At 41.2% G+C, this 27142-nt stretch overlaps 1 protein-coding gene across 4 annotated transcripts in view; it reads right to left on the minus strand.

The window, feature by feature from the left end:
- Positions 1-27142, minus strand: part of LOC143116548 (inactive carboxypeptidase-like protein X2) — a 309062-nt gene that overhangs the window by 124826 nt on the left and 157094 nt on the right. For all 4 annotated transcript variants that reach the window (XM_076277730.1, XM_076277729.1, XM_076277727.1 and 1 more), the window contains one exon: positions 4396-4546. In XM_076277730.1, coding sequence (XP_076133845.1) covers positions 4396-4546 — 151 coding nt within the window. The remainder of the gene's footprint in view (positions 1-4395; positions 4547-27142) is intronic.

A 27142-nucleotide genomic window follows, 5' to 3' on the forward strand; every position in this document is an offset into this window, starting at 1 on the left:
CTATCCTGGGCCACCCTAACTTTCATTTGCACTTTGTGGTGTATACTGACGCCAGTGAAACCGGCCTTGGGGCGGTACTCACTCAGCAGACCTGGATTGGTACGGAAGAGGTCCTAGCATATGCTTCTCGGACCCTCAGTAATGCGGAGAGAAACTACACCACTACCGAACGCGAGTGCTTGGCTGTAGTCTGGTCTTTAGAGAAATGGCAGTATTATTTGGAGTCAAAACTCTTTACTGTGGTGACCGATCACTTGGCACTGAAATGGATCCTTTCTTCTAACAGCACAAACAGTCGATTAATCCGTTGGGCTTTGCGTTTGCAAAAATTCAACTTTGTCATGGAATATCGCAAGGGGAAGCTTAATAGTGTTCCAGATGCCCTGTCCCGCACTTCCAAACTCCCTGAGGTGCCACCTAGCTGCAATGCTATCCAAGCCTCTTCTCCTGTGAAAATCTCCATCAACAAGGTTAAGCCTGACCCGGTGTTCCCTTTTGATGATGAGCAGCTGTGGAAAGCTCAGCAAGAGGATCCTACCATAATGGAGATTCATCAAAGTCTGTCAGAGGATGGAGAAAGCAGCAAATTCAGTGGCCGATTCTGCATCTTGGAGGATAAAGTTTATTTCAGAACTGAGGATACCGGTTGTCCATCCAGTATCCATTATCGGATATATGTGGCCTCCCGTCTTTCACGTGAGATAATACAAGCTTACCATGATATCCCTGTGAGTGGAGTTTTTAAGACTTATCGTCGATTGAGAGTAACTGTGTACTGGCCTGGAATGTGGAAATCGGTAAAGAAATACATACAGGAATGTCCCATATGCCAACAGTACAAACCCGAGGTGAGCCGGCCTGCTGGAAAGATCCAACAGACAAGGGTTCCACAGCCCAATATGATGTTGGGTGTGGACCTTATGGGACCCCTTCCTAGGAGCCCCTCTGATAATGAGCACCTACTAGTGGTAGTTGATTATTTCTCATCATGGGTGGAGCTTTTCCCTCTTCGGAAAGTAACTGCTCCTGTTATTTCCCAAATCATTCGAAAAGATATCTTCACACACTGGGGTGTCCCCCAATTCATTCTTTCAGATCGAGGGACTCAGTTTGTGTCTTCCCTCTTTCAAGAGTTTTGTTCCCATTGGGGAGTGGTGTCTAAGCTTATCACTGCTTATCACCCACAAACTAACTACACTGAGCGCGTGAATCGTACTCTAAAAACCATGCTAGCATCATATGTGGGTGGACAACATAACCATTGGGATGGATTATTGCCGGAGTTCCGTTTTGCTCTGAATAGCGCTGTCCATGAGTCAATGGGAGTCTCTCCAGCTGAGGCCCACATGGGAAGACGTCTGATGGGACCCATTGACCGCGTTCTACAGACTACTCCTCCTCCGGAGACACCCTCATATGACATTGTGGACCAACAGAAATCCATGTTGAAACTCATTGAAAATAGCAGGGTCAAGGGCAGACTCAGGCAACAAAGGAATTATGATAAAAACCGCAGAGATGTCTGTTACAAAACTCAGGACCGAGTATGGGTCCATCATCATTCTCAATCCCAGGCGGCGAGAAAGTTTACCTCTTGCCCCTCGGTGGATTGGACCTTACCGAGTTGTGAGAAAGATCGGACCCCTTAATTATATTGTGTCTCATGAGGAGACTGGAGAGAACCCACGCTCAGTTAACGTGGTAGACCTCAGAGCTTGTTACCCCACCGCTGAACAACTGGATACACAGCAAAAACAAAAACTAAGAAAGAAGACTCTTAGAAAAACTAAGAAGATGACTCTTCAGAGGAGGAATTTCTGGGGTTTCCTTAACTAGTTCCTGTTTTTGAGATACAGGAGCAGTTGCTTTCTAGTTCATCCACACAGGGTCTTTTTCTATGGGGGGGAGAGTGTGGCGTATGTCATGGAGCCTTCACCATGCGCGCCCATTTTCTTAAAACAGCCTTTACCCATTTCTCTTTAATAGTAAGTTATCTCTATCCTTTACTATGCAAGAGTAGGCCTAAACTGTTTTCTAAACTTAAGCTGATCTCTCTCATATTCTCTCTTTTATAAACGTGCTATTTTTGCTACTTGAATCTTAAACTTTTCTTGTCCCTATTGATTATTAGTCTGATTGAGTAAACTTCATTGGCTGGCTGTGATTGACCTAGTAGGCTTCCATAGAATATAGCCACGTTTACTTCCTGTTGCGAGAGTCTTTTTGTTTGGCGGCCAATTCGCTTGCGGGTGAGACTAGTAATCTAATTGTATAGCACTAATAGTAGAGGCTCAAAGCATACGGAGGCTCGTAAACTTGGGATGACTGGTGTCCAAATGGATTATAACGTGGAACTTGGCTACCGAAGCACTTGTGGACTAAGGGGTGATGCTCTGCGAACTGGCTCTCTCTCTCAGGTGACTAATTGCTGCACACACGCTGTTTAATCGGCCTAGCTGTTTTGTGGTCGACGTTTCTGTATGCTGGTCGTTGTCTGTGACAAGATACAGACCGTAACGTTTTCTCGGGGATTTAGAGACTATAAATAGATTCTGCAATATCGTAACGTTTTCTCGGATATTCAGATACTATACATGGGCTCTTCTACACTGGAACGTTTGTTTGGGATTTAGAGATTATAAATAGATTCTTCAACATCGTAACGTTTTCTCGGGGATTCAGATACTATACATGGACTCTTCTACACTGGAACGTTTGCTCGGGATTTAGAGACTATAAATAGATTCTTCAACATCGTAACGTTTTCTCTGGGATTCAGATACTATAAATAGATTCTTCAACATCGTAACGTTTTCTCTGGGATTCAGATACTATACATGGGCTCTTTTACACTGGAACGTTTGCTCGGGATTTAGAGACTATAAATAGATTCTTCAATATCGTAACGTTTTCTCGGGGATTCAGATACTATAGGCCTACATAGGCTTTCTTTCACTGGAACGTTTTCTCAAGGTCTGATGCTACATACTGACTGCAATTATCTTCCTGGTGATTGACGAATCAGTCACTGAACTCATTCAGAGGTTAAAGGTGTCGGGTGTGCTTTGTCTGGTTGTGTTGGAGTGAATTAATAGCTGAACTGAAATGTATTATGTGATGAATGTGAGTTGTGCTGTGTACTGCTTATGAACATGAGCCTGGGGTTTTGTGGGAATCGTATTGATTGCTGACTCAATTGTTTGATTTCTTTTCATTATTATTATTTTATGAGTTATCCCAGTGATGGACTTTGGCTTCACAATTACCTTATTTCTTTTCATATGGGTCTTGTCATTATTCCCCTGCTGATGATTGAAGCTCAGGGTTAATACACTTGGTATATGATTGACTCTGTCTCTATTGCCTATTGCTTTTCCTGAGATTCACCTGAGCTAGCCGTACAGGTTTAGCCTAGTCCCTTCTAGCTGCTGTGTTAAATCTGGTAGAGGTAGTGGTCTTTTTATGCTATGGCCAGCAGCCAGACCAATGAATTAGCTGAATTACTGAAGCTAAGCAGGTGTGGGCCTGGTTAGTACTTGGATGGGAGACCTCCTTGGAAAACTAGGTTGCTGCTGGAAGTGGTGTTGGTGGGTGGTCAGTAGGTGGCACTCTTCCCTCTGGCCAAAAAAGATTGATTCCAATGCCCCAGTGCTGTGACGGGGACACTGCACTGTAGGAGATGCCGTCCTTCGGATGAGACGTTAAACCGAGGTCCTGACTCACTGTGGTCATTAAAGATCCCATGGCACTTATCGTAAAGAGTAGGGGGTTCCCCGGTGTCCTGGCTAAATTCCCAACCTGGCTCATTCAATCTGGCCCCCTAATCATCCCCCAATGTAATTGGCTCATTCACTCCCTCACTCTCCACCTCAAGCTGGTGTGTGGTGAGCGTTCTGGCGCATAATGGCTGCCGTGCATCACCCAGGTGGGTGTTACACATTGGTGGTGGTTACTAGTGAGGTCCCCCTATCCATGTGTTGTAAAGCGACCTTGGGTACCATGAAAGGCGCTATATAAGTCGAAGGTATTATTATTATTATTATTATTTCTTTCTGTGACACTTCTTGTAAGTGTCTGGCGCCCAACACCCAAAAATACTTTTTCCTTCTAAAGGCCGCTATACCGCTATAAGAGCTGTTTCAGTGCTGTGATTTGCCCGAAAACCAGACTGAAAGTAATTAAAAATACCCATTTGATGTTAGGAAGGTGGTTAGTTGATTAAAGACTACTTTTACAATAATTTTGCCAATAAAAGGTAGATTGGATATAGGCCTGTAATTGTTTAGCATGGAGGCATCCAGGTTATTTTTCTTCAGAAGTGGCTTTACAACAGTTGTTATTAAATGAACAATTCAAAATATATTTGCCTGGATACATAGAAATAAAAAAGCTAACCTGGCATGGGGCACCCCAGGATCTCCACCCTCATGCAGATGTTGCCACTGTCGTGCCACGACTGAGGGTTCACACGGATGTAACGTGCAACCATGTGCTTAGGGAAACTGTTGAGGACAGGGATCTCCTTCTCTGTATTTCCAGGAAAAATCTAGAAACAAAACACTATTTGCTGTTAGTTAGAATGTAAATACATTTTACATTTATACAACACAATGTAAACAACAGCCAGATCTCTAACTCTTGCCCTGCAGATTATAAAGCCCCAACACATGAGAATACACAGTATCCAAAACAAATTGACAGTATTCATTTATTGTTTGCAGTTAGCTACATAACGTCAGTGTTGTGGAGTAAAGGAATACATGTACCGGTGTACATATTCCGAGTACATGAGTAACTGTAAATGAGTAAACGTTACAGTTACAATTTAAATAGTTGGTATTTAGAATACAGTTACATTGTTGAAATCAATGGAATACATGACAATATTTCTCTGTTTCACAAGTTTATTCACTCTGTAAATAAATTAAGGCAACTGCATGCATTTCCCAGAAGCCCCAATATTTGCGTGATCAGTCACAATACCCAACACCCATTCGTCGGCCTGGCACACCTAAAATATTTCCCACCTAATTGAACTTTCATGCCTACCATTACTCTGTCTGTCCTTATCATTCTAACCTGCCAAACCAACCATAATAGCTTATCCTAGTAGCATGATGAAATTGTTTCCATGTTTAAATCCAAGCCCCGCCGTCTTGCACTAGCCTCACATTGCACCCGTTAAAACGCAGCCATCGCACATTGTGGACGTGCCATCTGAGACCTTGAAATGACTGTTTGCACAGCAAATTAAGAATGTAAGGCCAATCAGTTACACAGTCTTTGCTAATCAATAAACAAAGCCTAGTTCATAGACCTACAGTAAAACCCATATCCAATCTAGGCACTGCATTCTGAATTTTTCATTCTAACTTAGCTTATGGCTAAGTTAGAATGAAAAATTAAATAAGCCAAATAGCTTATGGCTTTGTTCTAATTAGACCTACATTTAAGTTCTAAAATGAATTATGGTACAGCTGAAAGTGAATTATTTTTGCCAGTAGCTTAACATGCAATTTTTGATTGTCATTACACGATCACGTTAATTTTGAGAGCACTGGTTGGCTATACAATATAGTGTTTACATTTCCAGGTCATTTGCATCCCACCGGTCATAGTCTGCGCCCCTCACTTGTACTGGGTTTAGGCCACCTGAAATCTCACAGGCACACCTTAATTATAATTTCTGGCTACGCCCCTGATCCAAACTGAAGAAGATTAGATTAAATTAGATTATATTAGATTCAACTTTGTCATTGTGCAGAGTACAAGTACAAAGCCAACAAAATGCAGTTTGTGTCTAACCAGAAGTGCAAAAAAGCAGAAAAGTGCAATGTGATATACAAAGTATAGACAGGTGATGCAAAGGCAGGACAAGAAATATAGTGCAGAAGAAGCATCTTAAAGTAAGGTTTTTTTTTTTATTTAGTAGTCGTCTTCTGTAGTTTTACTGGTCACCTTGCTATTTTATAGTTGTGTCAACCTGCTTTACGTTCAAATTTACACTCTCCTACAGTATGTGGGCCTAACACAGCCAGTTGGAACTGAAGAACACACCAGAATAAACCTGTTTAGTTAGCAGGATTTGATGGCCACATTCCTACACATATAAAATGCAATTCAATGTGGAAGTAATCCAAGTATTCAGAATACGTTACTGAGATTGAGCAATGTAACGGAATATGTTACACATTAATGGTAAACCGCGATAAAAATGTTGATGATAACAATTACAGTTTTCATTTCAAATATCATAATTATCACAATTGATTACCACGGTGAGGAAACGTGTGTTTAATCCTTCCCAGCTTCATCCGAGCCTGCTTTTGACATACAGTAGGCCTTGTACAATGAAACAAAACTGGTACCCTACTGATTACATCTCATATTAAAAGGCGGAAAATTTTCACCGCAAAACGTGCACTGTATCATGTAGCCACTACACGTCTTCTTATGTTCGCGTCCACATTAAATCCATTCCGCTTATATTATACAGTAGCCTAAAGTTGTATTTCGAACACTTACTTTGGTCTCACTCATTGGATCCAAATAATAGAAATAGTAAACTAAACTCCAAGTCATGGTAGGGTAAGTTAAGATAAGCACATAGCCAATTAAAGACTTTGAAATTATTTCAGCTTGTGTAGGCCTATCAGTGCTTTCTGAACATATTGAACACACTTTTAAAAATACCGCAATAATACCGAAAACCGTGATAATTTTGGTCACTATAACCGTGAGGTTACATTTTCATACCGTTACATCTCTAGTTACACATTACATTTCTGGACATGTATTCTGTAACGGCATAAGGTAACCCCATCAAAGGAAAACATTGTTCAAAGAAGTTCAAGGTGTTAAAGTGATTGAAAGACTTAAGAGTTAACAAATGTTACATGCCTTCTAAGTAGGCCTATCATCCAATTTTACTTAAAGGGGAAATCCAACCATTTTTAACCCCAAAATGGAAAACGCTTGGGGTCACCCCGTATTGCGGTATGCAAAACCCCCCAGATCTGCCCTGGCTGCCAATGCTTCGAAATGAGCTATAACGCTAACCTATGGGGGCAAGCTATTTAACTGCGTTTGGGGCCTCTAAACACACTCAGAAAACCATTCCAAGACCTTGAGTTGGTTCCTTATGAGACACCACCGTGCTCATTTAACTCAAATAGTGTGGCGAAACATTATAAACTTTGTGTTTTTGCGTCACTCACCTCAGATTACCCTGTTGACATATCCAACTTTTTCTGATTTGAGTTCAGCTCTGGAACCAACTTTGGGAAGACATCAAAGTAGCCAGTTTCAAATGTAGACTTAAGACCAAACATTTCTCAGATGCTTTCTGCTAACTTTCTGCTTTTTGCCCAGTTCACAGAGCACTCTTCAGGTGAGTACTATAGAGTACTAAAGTGAAAACGTCACGTTGTCCTGGCAACCAGATTTTCTGTTCTAAACAACCGAATCAGAGATGGCACTTTCATTGCTTCGCTGTGTTCTTTCTTTTAAAACGAGAATAAATCAATTTCAAGAGGTGAAAATCACTAGATCGAAACATGTCGAGGCTATTATGTATTTTTCCGGGGTATAGAATGGAAAAGTTTGTGCTAGTATGATATGGAATGTTTTTTGTGCCAAAATTAAATAAATAAATGAAATATGAAATCAATAAATGAAATATGTAATAAATAATTAAAAGTTGAAATAAATAAATAAAAGATTAAATAAATAAATAAAAAGTTAAATAAATAAATAAAATGTGAAATAAATAAATAAATAAAAGATTAAATGTAAAAACCATATATACATTGACATTGACATTTACATTCCATATGCACGGTCTTGCAATGTGCCATGAAATAAATAAATATGTCAGTCACCCATCAAGGCGGGACCTAGCCGCTGATTGGTTGCTGCCTGAAAAAAAAATCAAACTTTGTGAGCATGACTGGCTGATCAGAATAAAGTCATTGATAGAAGCTAAAAGCTAGTGCTACTGCTAACAGCCATAAGCTAGGCATTTTCATTCAAAAAGATTGTGTGTTCTATGTTGCTAACTCTTGGCTGTGAGTTATCAGGACGTAAAAGCATAGCATCTAGTGCTGTCAAAAATCCTTGTCGGCTGCTGAGTTACAGTATACCCTCATATTGAGAACTAAAAAGTCTCTGGAAAGTTGTGGACACTGCTTGGGCAATGTACGTTAGCAAGCTGGCACTGACACTCACATAATAAGAGTTCACGGCATGGGCATCTCAAGCTTTATTGTTTATGTATCATATAACAAATGAGGTGAATTCAGCTCAAGTGAAGTTAACTGGGACGTCTGGGCACCCTACTATAAATAGAAGCAATAGCAAAGTCGTTTGCCATAGATAGAAGTTCGCTTTCTGTAGATGTCGATAACTAGCTAACGCTTGTGCTAACTGTTAGCGCTAGCTCTAGATGTGCACATAGCATGTCTATCGACCCTCAGACACAGCAAACAGACCCATCAAATGACAGAACGCTTTCACACCTGATATCTTCCCAAAAGTATGAATTTAGAATGAAATCCTTGTTGTTGTATGTTTCGTGAGTTATGATACAAGTCTGAGCTATGTCCTTAGTCCAGTGTGGTTCACAGGTAGCAAGCCAGTACAGTCTGACTCAGAGCTGGATCACTTCGTGTTATTTCAGGCAGCAATCAGTGGTTAGGTCCCGCCTTGATGGCTGACTGACGTATTTATTTATTTCATGGCACGTTGCATGACCGTGCATATGGAATGTAAATGTCAATGTATATATTGTTTTTACATTTAATCTTTTATTTATTTATTTAATCTTTTATTTATTTATTTTTGTCACAAAAAACATTCCATAGTATGAAAGATAAAGTTGTAATGGTAATGTAATGGTAAATTTGCCTAATCTGTTCTGATTACATAACGTTATTACTGTCAACCGGTGTGGCTTTGGACACTTTTTTAATTCTTTTTGGAATTTATTTACAAACCTGAAAAAAAAGATGATTGCATTCAGGAAGCATTGCACCATGTCGACAGTGGTTTACAACACGTTATTTTTAGTTTTTTTAATAAAAAATGAAGATGATCTATTCTCAATAATTGTTTCAAACATCGGAGAGGCAAACTGCTTATCAAATTGCAAAAAAAACGTTAATTTTCTATAAAACTTTGTTCTGACATAGTATTTCACAATGTTAATTTGGTTTGTGTAGAACAGAAAATTGGTTGCTACAGAAACGTGATGTCACACTTTAGTACTCTATTGTTCCCTTTAGTACTATTGCTGTCTTTAACTGGGCAAAGGGGAATTCTGTGAAGTAAGTCACCCTAAGTCACCCTGTCATTCTACAAAGAATAGACAGAACGGACAAAGTGTAACAACCCCATCTTGGGCGTTAAGGCTCTACCGGGCTTCTCTGAAGCTCTATTTAGGTGTTAACTACTCTACTTGGGTGTTAAAGCAACACCAAAGCACTTTTCCTCTTCGGTCCCCCTACAGGCTGGAAGCGGAATTGTCTATTGCCGCTGTCATAAATAATTTAGCCTACTGCGGCCTACCGTTGCAAGCACGCTATTTGTTTGTCCAGCACCGGCTTTGGAAATAATAATGTCCACAGACAAGGTAGAGTATGTTGCATGATTTTATGAAAGTATGGTGTATTGCGACTAGGGCTGTCAAACTAACGCGTTCATTTCGATGAATTAATTACAGAAATAATGCCGTGTTAAAAAATGTAACGCTGATTAATCACATTTCATAGTGACATTTGACCCAGAGCAGTCTGGCTATCGTGACTGAAGGAGGCAGACGAGAAAGCACTGCTTTGAATGAAACATTTAGCCTAGGCCTACGTTTTAAAAAGAATCCCCAGACCAATACTGTTGACAGGAGCATCAATCTACTATTTCTGCAGTAATGAAATAGGAGTTCGTCAACTCTGAAGTAGCACCTCAATGCAAAACTATCCGGAGTTAGGCCTACGAGTTAGCACACTTCTTGATGATAATAATGCTAGCCGCCAGCCTTGTCAAAGTAAACTTGGCTAACGTTTTGCTGAGCCTACCCTATGACCGACTACAGTGGGTATCAGTTAAGTTTGGACGGGTTCCTACATGAATCACGCACCCATTTTCTCGGCAGAAATGGCACAAACTGCAGTTGACCCAAACAACCACCAGGTGGCTCTTAGGAGTTCTGCCACTACTATTTTTGATACTTGACTTACTGCTTCCATGACACATCCAGTTTCCAAGTCAGTAGAACAATCAGAGACAGTTGAGCCATTACCAAACATATATGATAATGCAACAGCGTGAGTTTATATATCTTATCAGGGGTGTCGCCTGTCGATTTTGCTGGGGCTTCAGCCCCGAATGTTTTGAGTGTAGCCCTGAATGTATTTTGCAAAGTTGACTAACAAATATGAAACCATTATTCGGATCATGCATTGGAACTGTGAGAAGAGATGGACCTATTTATCAAATATAAAAGCAGGACACGGGTTTTCTCTCACTGTCCTTCATGCAGCAGATCTAACTTGAACGTTACCTTAAGCTACCGTCATTTGGAACGTAGGCTGCTTAGAGCGCGTGCACGCACGAGAGAGAGAGACAGAGAGTCAGTCAGTTCCAGGGTTGGGCATGTCATTGTTTGCATTTCCTATTTAGTATAAGAAAGTTATTAACCCTTAGAACCCTAAGCTGTTTTTAGGGCATTTTCACTACCTTTATTCATAAGGATTTATTCTGGTCATTGTAAGTGCCACACACATATATTATATATTGTTTTTTTCAGGAGAGTCTAGGCTATTCAGATCTGCCATCATTTCATGTATTAATACTAGCATTGATTTTATTTTGATTTTTAAAGAATTAAAATATAAAAAGTGTATTATAAAAATTCTTATATTTTGACATGTATCTCACCACAGCAAGCTCACAGCTCTACATGCATTTCATGTGGTTGTAGGGCAGACTGTCCTGAATCGGGCAATATAATTGCCATGTTGGAGAGATACTCTGGGGCTGAGCAATTTACAGAAATATTTGCTGTGTGATTTACGGAAATAAATGCCATTTTTTATAGTGACCTTTCTGAGCTCCATATCTGTGACACGAACTGATCTGACCTGACTTGACCCGAGGTTATGTGTTAGCCTGCGTGCCTGTGTGTATGCTGTCATAATAATTCTCAACTTTTTACTGCATTGCCTTGAACAAAGTAAAGGCAAAAAAGGTGTTTATTTGTTGAACAAATTGGGATGCAATGTGAGCCTTGAATTGGATGCCATGCAGGAATTTGCTAGGATCTCAAAACCGGAATATGAACATGCTTTGCCATAGAGAAACACATGATAGCATTGGATTATAAACATGCTTTGCCACAAGAACAGACAAAAACGTGGGGTAAGTCCAGCTATATGAAGTTATTATTTTGCTGTCACTTCGTCTGTTTTATAACCCAGAAGGATGTACTTGGTATCAAATGATAGATCTGAGTCTCCTCTTTCATCTGACATGCGTGGCATATCTATGCAATCACGGGTCCGCGAGTAATTCAAACGAGAGTAATGAGTGTGCAGCGTTGGTTTGTGTACATGACGTTATTATTTTGCAGTCACTTCGTCTGGTTTTATAAGCCCGAAGGATCGATAAACATGGTACCAATGGATAGCCCTGTGCCTCCTCTTTCATCTGATATGCTTGCCATATCGATGCGATCACGGGTTCGCGAGTAATTCAAACTAGAGTAATGTGTGTGCAGGTGAACGCAGAGAAGTATAGACTGTAAATATGATGCAATTTGATTTAATTTCATGATTTTTTAAAATTTTCATACTTGATCGTACAGACAAGTGTGTAGTCTCGTTGGAAAGCCCCACTTCTGCTCTGTCGTGCAATAAAGGTTTCATCTCGCTGCGATGAACCGTTCCGGAGCAATGTAACAGAGAAGAAGGGGTGTGTTTTTTGACGCACTTTGCGTCAATCGGGTTCTAAGGGTTAAGGAAATCATAAAGGCAACAACAAGGCAGGGGCGCCGGAACGAGTTTCAAAGTGCAGCCCAAAATCGTGTGCGCTGTATTTTCTCTTTCTGGCGCAAACAAAATGTGTGCAAATGCGTAATACTGCTTCATAAAGTTGAACAAACGCATGTGGTAATTTTATAGATAAATAAAAATAGCCTACTGTCATGCAGTTTATGGGGTAGGCCAACTTACACACGGGAGATTCTTTCTCTAGTCGTAGCTGAGCAGATTTGGGTGTAACGTGTCATTAATCACGTTACAGTTCCTACAGTGTGCGAGCAATGATATTCAGAATGCTAGGAGGGCAACAAGAATATTGGCAAAAAAATAGAATTCATCCGAGTAGGCTGTTTGTTACCTTACTACTGAGTGGGAAACAGTGCACAACTAACTAGCTAATGACTAGTCTGATGTCAATCACACCACAAATTGATTCCAAAAAAATATGTTGGGCTATAGGCTACAAGCTAGGACTGCCACTGTTTTCAGTGTGAAGAAGAGCATCTAGTATAATTAATTACAGAAGGAACGCAACTCGCAAGCGCACTCACTCAAAGCAGTTCAATGTTTTGCAAGTTGTGTGCGTGTCACCATTCCACATTGTAAAGGAGGGTGCGCGAGCTGGGCAGCAGCGCTTCCATAAAGGTCTCTTTCAAAATGTCCTGTTACAATTGCAGCTGCTTCCGATTGTTGAAAATTTACAAAGTAGCCTACATGACGGCATTTTTGAGCTAGTGAAAGAGTCAGATTTTTGGCTTCTGGTAGTAACTTGCTAAATAACTAAAGCAAGACAAATTTGAAAAGAAAAATATGAAGGGGTTACATGCAGCTATTCCGACATGCCGCTACTTAGACATTGGCGTCTAATTGTCGAAGTGGCGGCATTAACATTAATTTTCAAGCGTCCCACTACTGCGACAATTTTTTTTTCATTGTCGGAGTAGCGACACTTGACCTTTTTTCTCAGACGTCCTGCCATTCCAACATGAGGTAATTAACAGTGGCGTAGCCAGGATTTTTCAACGGAGTGGACTTTTGCGAAGTAGGCCTAGGGTGGGCCTTTATTTTTTTTCAGTGTTTCCTCTATGTTGATTTGGTAGTGGCGGCCCGCCACGGTTTAATTTTCTTCCCCCACGGTATCCTGCCGACATTATGGCAGCCGTTAACATTGCAATTTAACAACAAGCAGAACTATTCAGAGGTTTGGGGCTGTCCAGTTTACCTCCACATAGTGTGTGGATGTGCTTATTGTCCAAACGTTTGCTTTCTTCTGAGTCACTATTAAACAACACCTCCACCAAAAACGTCACCGCGGTGGGTCCGTTTTAATAAGACAACGTTCAACTTGTCAGTTCTGACAGCTCACGTCCTGATATCAAACATCTGGAAACATTAAAACGATAAGTGAGTCACTAATATAATACAAATTGGAAATAGTCTATAGATGTAATGATGTTAAAATAAATAGTTGTGTTGTATGACACGGAAAAGTTTATTTTTTAATAATTTGGGCTACACAGACGCACAAAGTCCGCACGACCTAAACGTTTGTTACCCTTGTTGCTAAATGTGAAAATTAGCAAAAAGAAGTGCAACCATTTTTTAAAATGTCTAACGAATTAGGCTACAGAATGCTTAGCCTAGGCCAGGGGTGGGCAAACTGCGGCCCGCCGAGCATTTTCATCCGGCCCGCCAAGCATTTCATTTGGTTATCAGGCTGCTCGCTATTTTTTTCCTGCGATAGAGACGACTACTGCAAACTGCTTTTCACTCTCCTTAGAGAACGTTTGCAATGTCAATGTCAAAACATCATGTTAAATCGAGATAACATCATGTTAAACTAAGTTAACTCCTTTGCAGCAGATCTAACGTGAACATTATGTGATCCATTTAATTGGGAAAGCGTCTGCACTCACGAGAGGGAGAGAGAGCAGCAGGTTCCAGCTGGCTTGTCATTGTTGATAATTCATATATCCTGAAATCATGAAGGCAACAGTATAGTTCCCACTACTGACCATTTAAAAACTGTGAGAGGGCCCAGCCATAGGTACAGCACTAGCCATAGCGGAGCAGGCAGAAGATCATTGAGAAATAAACGTGAATAAAGCGACAGTGCACAATTTATACATTTGTTAAACAGCATAAAATTAGCAGTATTTTTAAGCAATTCATATTTTAAAAGAAATACTTTTCATACTAAATTATAGGCTATAAAAAAAATATTTTTTTATGTATGTGTCGTGGGGGGGGGGGTTGTTGTGGGGCCTGCCCCCACTGCTTAAAAAAATCCTAGAGGAAACACTGTTTTTATTCCAATATGGGCAGTATAGTCTAGGCCTACAGTAATCCCAACTTTAAACAACACTCAATTTCATCACAGCTCAGATGATTCATGGCAAAAAACAATAAAAGGCTACATTGATAAATAGCAGGGGCAATAGGATTGGATTCTATAATAGCCTATAACTTCAACCGAAAGCTTAGTCGCGTCTCAAGGAGTCCAAGAGTGCGCCTCACACACACCAGCTCCGTTGAACAGTGTATTTTTCGTGTTTAAGAGCTAAAAAAGTTGATTAGAGTCACATTTGAAATGTCGGGTAGCCTAAATTATAGCCTATAGCGCGTGCATCTCAGAGGAAGAGATTTTGGAGAGAGAGGATTTAACCTAGGTGATGATTATTTGTATCTGGTGGTAATTAGACTTCAGTATGGATACCTACGAATTGTTTTGAATAAAAAAAGATAAGACAACAAATGAAATGTGACCATGCAAGGCGAAACCAGTCGTTTTGGTAAAATTTACAAAATTAAGTTATTGTATTCACACGAACGGCCATAAGCTTTCCAACAATATGTATATCGAGGGTATGTGTAATGTATGTGCATTTGCACTAATTGGTAGCTGTGGGTATCCGTAGTTCATGTCTGTATCGCGGGGTTCTGAAGATGCTGAGTAAAAGTCAAGCCTGCATTATAAAGTTGTCCTCTTGATTTCATTAAACATAACATGGTGTCAGAATAAACGTAAAAGAAGATAAGAAAAAGGGAAATGGCAAACTTGGGTCTGCAACCACCGTCAGCTTTGAGCCTGCAAGGTAATCTTTCCGAAAACTGGAAAAGTTGGATTCGACGTTTTGAGCTGTATTGCATTGCTAGCGGAATAGACAAAAAGACAGAAGCTGTACAATGTGCCACGTTTTTGCATGTTGCTGGCGAAGAAGCAATAAAAGTAAGCAGCACGTTTGAATTCAGTGATGAAGAGAAAGACAAAATTGCTGTGCTAAAGCGAAAGTTCAAAGAATACTGCGAACTCCGAATTGAATGATGAAGTAGAAGTGCACAAAATCCGGACTGTGAAATCATAGAAGGGCTACAAAGGCAATGTAAAGACAGAAAAGGAAGAGCAGAAAAGTGCAAACTGCAACAGATGTGGCTACAAACACGAAGCTAGGAAGTGTCCAGCATTTGGTCAGACATGCAAGGTATGCAACTAGAAAAATCATTTTGCAAAAATGTGCAATTCGCAAAGCTACACAAGAAAGATGCACACAGTTGAGCAGAATGAGAGCTGCACAGACATGTTTATTGGCACAGTTCAAGTACATCATGAGAAATGCATTCATACTGTCAGAACAGATGATGAAGAAATGTGGACAGAAAGTTTGAAAATAAACAGAAGAAATGTGACATTCAAACTTGATACCGGTGCAGAATGTAACGTAATGACAGAGAAAACATTCAGCTCACTGGACATTAAAGGAAAACTGGCATCATCCAAATGCAAGTTAGTAGCATACACTGGTCACAAAATGGCATCGTTGGGCAAGAAATTCATCACATGTGAGTACAAAGGACTGAAACACAAGATAATCATACAGAAGGATGCTCCACGGGATCCATCAATTCAGCCGTGCCTACTGGTCGCGGTTCGAACCGGCAACCCTCCGGTTACAAGTCCAAAGCGCTAACCAGTAGACCACGGCTGCCCCAACACGGCTATGTTGTAGGCTATGAGTTATTGACGGCACTAACTTTTACAAAAGACCAGAAAACAATGTTAAGGCAAGAAGAATGGTTTGTGTGTTTTCTTCCTACACCTCACTGTAAGCTATTTTGTTGCTCTGATTGGTTAGGTCTATCCAATTGAGTGCAGAGGCATTCCCCCCCTGTATCGGTTGAAACACGCCCCATAATTATGTCCCAATGGAGCAGTATCAGACTCATATTTTGACTAGAATTGAGTATGACTACGTCAGGCTAATAGAGCAGTGCTCTCCATGAAAATAATAAAATGAGTTTTTGTGCTGAAAACTGCATTCAAAATCACGATGGTTAGAGAATGTTCAATATGTTCAATATCCCTAACGGAATGCATGTCTGCCAAAAATGACAAAATACGATCGTTATATTAATAATCCAAATGAACGGCAAACTCTGAAATATAGTCTGAAATGAGATGTTATTATCATTGAGACAACAGGGGTATACAAAAAAAATGTGATTGTAGCTTACAGCAGCCGACTATTAGGTTAAGTTTATAACGTTGTGGACGGCATCTTCTGCCCCACATCTGTGCGCGCATCTAGTTTTGTTGGCAACCCGTCTATGAGTGGCTTAGTTGTAACAGCGCGTTACAACTAACCCCGCTGGGTCACTTTTGTTATAAGAAAAGATAGCTCCTGCTATGTGTTGACTATATGTTTCAAAACGGTGTTCATTTTTACCCTACAAGACGATTATTAGATGATACAAGATAAGAGTCAGAGAGCTGCACCTGTCATATGGTGGAGACTAGGAACCATAGGTGGGGAAGTAGTTGAGTGACGGACTAGCCGGCGCTCATGTAAACAAACCAGCTGTAGCTTATCAACTGATAACTGATTACTAATTGCACTGAGTTATGGGATTACACTTGATTGGTAGGAAGGGGGAGAGAGGTATGTTGATAAGCCAGTGTGAATATGCCTGTGGAGAGTTCGTGCCTTGTCTCTGGTTTGTCTTTGTGTGTTGCAGCGTTGGAGTGGTGGGTCGCTAAAGGACCGGCGGACGGCCTTTGTTGCTCTGATTGGTTAGGTCTATCCAATTGAGTGCAGAGGCATTCCCCCCCTGTATCGGTTGAAACACGCCCCATAATTATGTCCCAATGGAGCAGTATCAGACTCATATTTTGACTAGAATTGAGTATGACTACGTCAGGCTAATAGAGCAGTGCTCTCCATGAAAATAATAAAATGAGTTTTTGTGCTGAAAACTGCATTCAAAATCACGATGGTTAGAGAATGTTCAATATGTTCAATATCCCTAACGGAATGCATGTCTGCCAAAAATGACAAAATACGATCGTTATATTAATAATCCAAATGAACGGCAAACTCTGAAATATAGTCTGAAATGAGATGTTATTATCATTGAGACAACAGGGGTATACAAAAAAAATGTGATTGTAGCTTACAGCAGCCGACTATTAGGTTAAGTTTATAACGTTGTGGACGGCATCTTCTGCCCCACATCTGTGCGCGCATCTAGTTTTGTTGGCAACCCGTCTATGAGTGGCTTAGTTGTAACAGCGCGTTACAACTAACCCTGCTGGGTCACGTTTGTTATAAGAAAAGATAGCTCCTGCTATGTGTTGACTATATGTTTCAAAACGGTGTTCATTTTTACCCTACAAGACGATTATTAGATGATACAAGATAAGAGTCAGAGAGCTGCACCTGTCATATGGTGGAGACTAGGAACCATAGGTGGGGAAGTAGTTGAGTGACGGACTAGCCGGCGCTCATGTAAACAAACCAGCTGTAGCTTATCAACTGATAACTGATTACTAATTGCACTGAGTTATGGGATTACACTTGATTGGTAGGAAGGGGGAGAGAGGTATGTTGATAAGCCAGTGTGAATATGCCTGTGGAGAGTTCGTGCCTTGTCTCTGGTTTGTCTTTGTGTGTTGCAGCGTTGGAGTGGTGGGTCGCTAAAGGACCGGCGGACGGCCTATGTCACCAGCTAAACAAGCAGTTTTAACGCAGAACGGAACGGCATCTGGTTGAGCCCGGAGAAGGGGAGCAGACTGTGTGATCTGGAACGCCACTGGCCACGACGACGCGGGGGAGAACATCGGAATAACGCTCAATAACGACAGGCCACAGACTGCAGGCTGCCGGACCAGTGATCAGTGTGGAATTAAACCTCCCTTACGCAACTGCCTTGGGGGGAGAGAAGTGTGGAGCTTTCCCCCCATGTTGAGCTAAGTGGCCTTTCCCTTCCGTTTAGAGTTATTCGTAGTTTGAGTGCGGGTTTGCTTGTGCGTGATTGGGGGGTAGTGTAACGTAGTGAGCAGAGCATTGGCGCTTACGTGGGTAGCGGGTGGAGTACAACTAGCGGGGGCTCCTTAATATATATTTATTTGGGTATGGGGATCTATTGTATTAAAGGGTTGTGAGCCTCTCAAATTCCTGTAGTGCCACCCGGTGTTCGTGTGTAGGGTTAAACTTCCCCAAGTGCTGTATGACAGAAGTGTGTTTGTGTGTGTTTGTCATGTGTTCCAGCTTAGGCCTCTGGTAGAAAGGAAAGGACTGGACTCCCTTCACGGTCGACATTGGATTAGGAGAGTGGAGGGCCAAAGAATTGACATTGGACTATTTTAATTATATCATCTATGAATATTAATGAACTTTAAAATAAAGTATTTTTGTACCTTTTTCTCTGAGTCTGTGTGTGGGTGCAGGGGGAGTGCTTCATTACAGCCAAAATTTAAGTATAAATTAATTGTTGGAAACTAAGTTCACATAACCACGACTACTGAACCTGTGACACACCCACAACTCAGTAATCGAAAGACAAGTAGCTGTCACCTATTTACTTTGATGCCTTCAAAAGACGTTTTGCTGTAGATCTACGTGAAAACACGTCCATACTGACTGAACATTTGTGGAACACCTCTCATAGTAATGTGGTTAACTGACCAATAGCATGCCCCGATCAACCCTCTGCAACTAGCAAAAAAGTCCATGTTACATTTAACCCTGCGTTACTTTGTACCCCGCGCTCCCCTGCAGCTTTCTGAAGCGGTGCTTTCTGAAGCTAATGTAACAACATATACTATGGAGTGAGAATTGTCTCAAAATGATTTAAATATATATAAAAGGATATATATATATACATACATTTATATATATCCAAATACACAATACAAATATAAAAATGTGACATACAAATAAACAATTTTATATAAATAAACATGTCTTTGTAAATATATTTTTGAGATTTGAAAATAAATATGCTTGACTTTGTATGTGGAATCGGCATTTGTGAATCTCCTTTTTGCTTTTATGTTGATGACGTAATTTTGAGACATTCCTACTGCACACCAAGATCCACAAATAAATACCACTAGATTTGAATGCGAAGACATCCTCCACTGAACAACCAGCAGATGGCAGTGTTGTACAACATGTCTTATCAACTGATAGCAACTGAATCTTTCCGACGCTGTTTTCCCTAGTTCAGTTCAGTCAAGTGGTCTTTGACTAGCAGGATTAACGACATGGAAGACACTGTCTTAAAACGGCGCTACACATCGAAACCGATAATAAATCGTTCTGGCTAGTTGTTATTATTTACCTATCCATTTAATCCAGTGTCTTCCATGTCGTTAATCCTGCTAGTCATATATGAAGGTATATTGGGTGCAAAAGTGACGAGCACATTTAACTGCAGATTTTGCATGTGCACGCTAAAGTCATAAATGTGTAACAGTAAAGTTGAAGTTGTACATATTTTTTTTATATTTTGTTAACACAAAATAGGGGCTACGGGTTCACAAATCCTTTTTACAGGTACACAAATCCTATCCTGTGAGTCACAACTTTGAGTCATGCACTCGACACTTTTGCTCCAATCGTTGCAGCGCAGTTGGTGCGAAACACATTTGCACATCCGTGTTTCATAATCTGAGAACATGCACAACATTCGTGCATTTGTAAACCCAAATGTGAACTAATGCATCCGAAGTTGTGAGATCTGTGAAATAATTTCTCATTAATAAAATTCTACAGATCGCTTTGATTTTCTTGCACGACTACAAGTGAATTGATACAAGTGCTCGAATCTGCTTCTACGAGTGACGATACTTTTGCTCCTGGCTAGGTGATATAATAGGAGCAAAAAGATATGTATGTGTGCACATCGAGCTAATCGATCAAGAAAACAAGGCGGCCGGATCTGGATCCTGGATCGCGCTCAGACTACCATTGCCTGCTCATAAAGTAACCTCAGCATGTTTCCTTATCAATGAAGGACACACGATTTATAGTTTTTCTTTGCAGAAAGCGAGGAAAAAATATTTGTTGCGGTGTGCGGTGTTTTACGACCTTATTATTCATAATGTCTGCACAGCAAACAATTGCTAACTTGCCTAGCACTATCCAATAGTCTTCGTGCAATATACAAGTCAGCTGTTCGAAAATTGCAGAACGATTGTGTCAGATTGTGTGTCCTAACGATTTTGGACGAGCAGTGTTATATTTCTGTACTTCTAAACTAGTTATTTATCTAGCGATAGCTAGCTAGCTTGATCTGGCACTGGAGGATTTAGCAAGCAGGTAAGCTAAGCTAAACATAGCCGTCATGATAATGTAAACCAACAAACAAGATAACTTTCTTCATATTATTATCATGTTACTTACCTTATGTGAGTTGCGAATTTTTATACATGTGTCTCTGTCATACTGCAGTCTTTCAACGGATTGTAAATGATTGTAAATTAATTTAGGTCCGTGGCTCTCTAAAAGAGCCTCTTGTGCTGTAACTTTTACAGACAGTCTTAACAGCTACCATTGAATTTCTAGACAACTCCGGTCTGAGTTTGACAGGCGTAGTAACAACTAGACTGCATTTCCGGCGGGAACTGCTTAAGTGTGCTTGCCCTGGTCCGGTCACCAACGTGAGCAGACAGTGACATACGCTATGCTGAACCTGGCTTGATCCAAGCCTTCTAACAGTGCCTTTCAGTGTTGGAGCAGTGGCAATACCTCAAAAGCTCTATTCAACTATTGCCTTGCGGGGTGAATGCGGTTTGTTGGGTTTTACCTGTGGTCTGCCTTCGAATTTAGCTTCTATGACTAAAATCAAATCAATAAAATAAAACAACAGCAGTGATTGGCTGCAAAAATAAATGTCACGCGTCTTGCACATCTCAAACTGGGCTATCGGGTAACCTAGAGAAAAATGTGAAATTATGAAATATGACTAAGGCATTAAAATGCTGCTTGTTTGTCAGGATACTTTTTCACAGATTTATTTTAGAAATATGAGCTATAAGTGTGAATGTTATATATTCCATCCCCTAATTCGGTTTTACTGGTATATTTGACAAATAATCTATATGGATTTGCTCTATAAAGACCTTATGTCTGTTTGGGATTGTTTTGAGAGCCTATTGATGTATCTCAGAATAAAGGAATGTCCACAACATTAGTGATGGGGTTTTTTTTTTGTGTGAATGTATTTTACTTAACTCATTAAATGTAGCTGGATACTCATGAACGCATGTCTCTAATAGCCACAATAGGAGTAATTTTAGCAACACCGTATTTTGTGTGGCCCATAACGACCCAGTGGATCATGAAAACGTGCCAAAATTCACATTCCTTGCTTGTTGTTGGTACATTAATCCCATTCAGATTGCCACTTATCTGAGATGTAAGAGTTCAGTATAGGTTTAAGGCAGGGCCGTAGTCACCATAGACATTGAGGGGGACGTGTCCCCCCCAATATTCAAATATGACCAAAATGTCCCCCCCAATATTCGGACATAGAAAAATAAAGAAAGAATAAAGCGCTATACTAGGCCTACAGGAAACCAACACGTATCTGAAATGTAATCAAACGTAAATAACGCACAAATTAGTGACCTATGGTTCCAGAGTAGTCTACACCCCTGAGTGGTTTGTCCTGGTGATTTTCCGTTTTTCGTTAGTGGCGTTCGCTATCAAAAGCTTCCATTTACTGCACCCTACTGCGGTGAGGTAGGGCTGTCAACAATATCGCAAAAGCTACCGGAACAATTTTCACAAAACTTCTTGGAAAGGTGTAGCACAGGCTAAGGAAATCCCATACATGTTTGGAGCCGATCAGACTGAAAGGGAACATTTTCCATATTGTAGCCTATTCTCGCAATGATAGCGAAAGTGAAACGTTTTATTTTAAATGATGAATTTGTGCAAGCCTGTGTCATTTCTTTCACGTCTTTCAACATAAATAATGCATTCATATGCTAGTAGTAATGCCAGAAATTACCGTGTGTAGGCCTCTTAGAAATGATTGTTGCATCTTGCATATTATATTTAGATGCGCACTCAATCGCGCATCCATGCAGGCAAAACGTGATCAAATGTGGCGACAATACGTGATAGCAGTTAATGTGAATCGCGGAAATAACCAAAGAAAGATAATTCAAAGATAATTCAAAGTTTTAAATACCTTGGTGTCCACATTACTGAAGACTTAACATGGACTGTTAACACTCAACATGTTCTGAAGAAGTCCAGACAACGACTCTACTTCCTTCGTCAGCTAAGGAAATTCAAAGTTTCTACATCCATCATGAAGGCCTTCTACACTTCAGCGGTTGAGAGTGTTCTAACTGGTAGCATCATCACCTGGTATGGGAACTCCACAGTTAGAGATTGTAGTACTCTGCAGAGAGTAGTGCGCTCAGCTGAACGTACTATAAGAACTCAACTCCCTGCTCTACAAGAAATCTATTCCAGAAGAGTACTCCTAAGAGCCCAAAAGATTCTGAAGGACTCTTCTCATCCTAACAATGGATTATTCCTAACGCTGAAATCAAGAAGACGCCTATGTAGTCACAAAGCCAGAACTAAGAGACTCAGGAGAAGTTTTTATCCGAACTCTGAACTCACACTATACTGACTTTGCACACATTCACTCCTCAGCACTCTCAAACATTTCCCAACTCTGAACTCACACTATACTGACTTTGCACTCATCCACTCCTCAGCACTCATGACCCCCCCCCCCCCCCCCCCCCCCCCCACACACACACCTACATGACTTTTAGCACTTTTACATCCCTCTCCCTATGCTGCAGACCTTTTATTTATTTTCTTATTCATCACACGTCAAAACACACACACACACACACACACACACACACACACACACACACACACACACACACACACACACAAACACATATCTGACTTTCTCCAACTTTTGCACATCTCTATAGAACTTTTTATTTATTATTTTTGATTTCTCCTCCATCTATCTACCCATGTCCTTGATTGCCTAGCCTTTCTGTCCCCCCCCCCCCCATCCCCAACACACACACACAAAAAAAAAACACACACTCTTACATCATCACTGTCATCACCTCACATACATACAGCACACTGCTTGCTACAGTAAGCCTCCTCTACATACTTGCTGCACACTGCCCCCCCCCCTCCCTACATACACAGCACATTGTCTTCAGGATCTTCTCCAACACACATCCTCTACTTACTTACAGCATACTGCCCCCATCTACCCACACACACACTATACACACACACACACACACACAGTCACTGCTTCACTCCCCTCCCGCCCACACACACATCTTCACTGTCATCACTCACATACATCATACTTGCAGTACACTGCCCCCCCCCTCTCCCCTACATAAACAGCACATTATTTCATCAGGAAGCTTCTCCAACACACATCCCCAACATACTTACAGCACACTGCCCCCGCCCCCCCACATACACAGCACATTGTCTTCAGGATCTTCTCCAACACACATCCTCTACATACTTACAGCATACTGCCCCCACCTACCCACACACACACTACACACACACACACACAGTCACTGCTCCACTCCCCTCCCGCCCACACACACATCTTCACTGTCATCACTCACATACATCATACTTGCAGTACACTGCCCCCCCCCCCCCCCCCCTCTCCCCTACATACACAGCACATTATTTCATCAGGAAGCTTCTCCAACACACATCCCCAACATACTTACAGCACACTGCCCCCGCCCCCCAATACACAGCACATTGTCTCATGAGGAAGCTTCTCCAACACACATATTGCACACTGCCCTCTCCCCACATACACAGCACACTATCCCATCTCCCTTGTCATCCCCCCAACACACACACCAAGACCCTTGGCAGTTGGGTTAGCCCCTTGAGCCGTGGATATGCCCAAGGTTTCTTCCTTGGTAAGGGAGTTTTTCCTTGCCCCTGTTGCTCTTGGGTGCTCCTTGTTGGTGCCCCCCCCCCCCAATCGCAATCCTCCCCCACCTTTCTTATGCAGCCCTTGCCACTTAATCTACTAAACCCCTCTTCTACTGCACTTTTTACCCCCCCATAAATGCACAAATAGGCTGACACCATACTTAATTTCACTGCATTTCTTACTTCCAGTAACTATATGCATGTGACAATAAACTTCCTTGTATCCTTGTATCCTTGTAGAAAGGAATTTGCACCTCCATTCACCAATTAAAGGCTGTAGTAGGCCTAGTGTTTCTACATGTTGGCACAAAACGTCATTTCTGTCAGAAGCCAGTCTATAATGCATACAGGGGTACATGAGGTGAGTCAGACAGAAGAGGGGCCTGTCTCAGTAGCCTTTTCCTGAATCCTGTCCCTTTCAAACTATGTTAAAATTGTGTGATTAGCCGCCAGCATAATAAAATCTAAATTAAAAGACAAAATCTTATTAGGCTCCAAACATGAGTCTAAGCCTTAGTTTAAAAAAAATCTTCAGGTGTAAGTAATAAGTCAAAGAACCACATTCTGTGTTATGTAGAGGTTATCAAAAGATACTCTAGTTTGTAATTTCTTTTAAAGTATACATTTTGAACACAAATGGAGTCACGGGTCCAGGGATGGACCAGTTGCTTCTTCTCCACCCTTCTCTTTTCACGGGTGGGGGGCGCATTCTGTTTGGGGGTCCCTCAGACCCCACCACAGATTTGGTCCCCCCCAATGTTGACATCATGACTACGGCCTTGGTTTAAGGTCTGGGGCACGGATTTGACATTCTGTGACTTCTTCATTGAGGACTTGCTTTGCAGCACTGTCCGCTTTCTCATTTCCCCTCAGACCAACATGGCCTGGGACCCAGCAAAAAAACTACACTCAAGTTCTGGTTCTTTAGACGTTCTAGTTGATCAAGCTCAGCTTTGGTTGTACAGTGGGCAGTGCTTCGACTTGGCCAGCTTCACTCGCGGTCCGCGCGTGGGATCGCGTGGGATCACGCGACTTTAATTTGTATTTTCCCAGTGAGACGCTGCAACAACCCAAACAACCGGTAGATGGCTCAAGTGAGTAGGGTGTCTCGTAAAAAGAAATGGAGCCTGGAAAACCCTACACAGACTTCACTACAGACTTTAGCAGACTGGTTTAGAAATAATTTAATAGCCAGAAATATGCCTGCCCTGCCCTAATAAAGAAATATTTGGTTAACTGCGAGTGAATCCCGTTTGCAGCCGTAGAAGAAACGCAGGACAAATTAAACATTCTGGTTTTCTCCGAGTGCAACGATGATAGACAGACATCATTTGGACAAAATATAGAGCATATTAACCTCCGTTGCTCAGCCAAATGCCTTCCTGTTACGTCCTGTTATCACGGAGTTACAGGCATAAACGATTTTTTAAGGTCACAAGTTTACTTCATTAGCGGTTTATTTTTTTGATTATGAAAGAGTGTTTTTCATTTAAAGGTTTGACTTCGTGCTTATTCAGTAGAGCATTTAGTGCTCTTCCCAATCCCAGACGTTCACATTGCATGTTTGTTTGTAATGGATGCAACCGCGAGATAGGCTACGCGTTTGACGGCAATGAGTTGTGAACGGACATGAACCAAGACATATAGCCTAGCCCAGCAGCAATCTAGGGACTGTTCGTTATTTATTGAAGGGGCCACCGGATGAATTTTGAGTGCTTCAGTCAAAAGTTGCATGACCCTCCCTTGCCTGCTAGAAATTGTTCAATGACCCTCCGACAGAATTGTTAAAAAAGACATGACCCTCCCCTTGCCGTCTTCCGCCCGCGCTGCTTTGCGCCACAGCCACACACTGTGATAACGTTCTTAAATCAATCTTTCGTGAGCTTGCATGCTACCAGTCCTTCCTTTTCAAATGTGTTGCGCCTGTTTGCACAATTTCACAAATAATCATATGTGATTAATAATATGACAAATAATCCCTGTGCATGGGGACCGAAACAATGCATGCCAACTTTTTCCGTGTTTATCACGTATTTTAACTTTCCCCCGCAGTCTTGCCGTAGAATAGGCTATCCCAGATTTTAATACTCTCATAACAACCCTGCCATCGGGCCTGTCTCTGTGTTGCCCTGTTGCTACCCCTTGCCATTCCAACGAAACAGATGTGTTCAAATCATCGTTTTCCTTGCTTGAATGTCATAAACATACAACTTTAGACAGCAGAATTACGCATAGGCTACTTGGAACATAACACATTGACAAAGGACAGATGTATCGTAACACCCCCAATTATCACCACTTTTGTTCAGAAATTCTAAAACAACGATGTTTTTTAACACTTCAAAATAACATTTGCTAAATTAACCTTACATTTTTCAGTAGCCATAGGTGTGTAGATTTGAACAAAATCTGGTTTGGTTCTTAACGGCACATGGACGGTTAGACCGAGAATTCTTGTCGTGAAATTAAAATTCCACTGGAGCTCCAAGCGGTTGTGTACACGCAGCCTTACAACACTGTTTACAGCTCTTTGAGTCACGGTAAAATGTCATTTTTGGTACATAGCTAATTTAGATACACCTATGGTGTGGGTGGTTGCGTCTCTTTAGGAGTCCGCTGTCTTGGTTTGTATAGAAATGGATATAAGTGACACATACACGCAAGACGGTGGAAATACGGGACCGACGGTAATAGGGGGAGTTCCGATATGTTGCTAGTGACAAAATATTAACTTTCAGTGTTTTACGATGTCTTTGTCATGGGGAAGTGTTTTTCCCCATGCTTTTATTCTAGGCTACTGCAGTGACTGCCGTGAGAGAAGCGGGTTCTGTGTTTTGTTCATGTCAGTGACTG

Source organism: Alosa pseudoharengus, unplaced genomic scaffold (genome assembly GCF_046254945.1).
Source record: "Alosa pseudoharengus isolate Yale_2024_CS ecotype anadromous, Long Island Sound unplaced genomic scaffold, YU_APseudo_1.1 YU_APseudo_1.1_scf_11, whole genome shotgun sequence".
Classification (NCBI taxonomy): Eukaryota; Metazoa; Chordata; class Actinopteri; order Clupeiformes; family Clupeidae; genus Alosa; species Alosa pseudoharengus.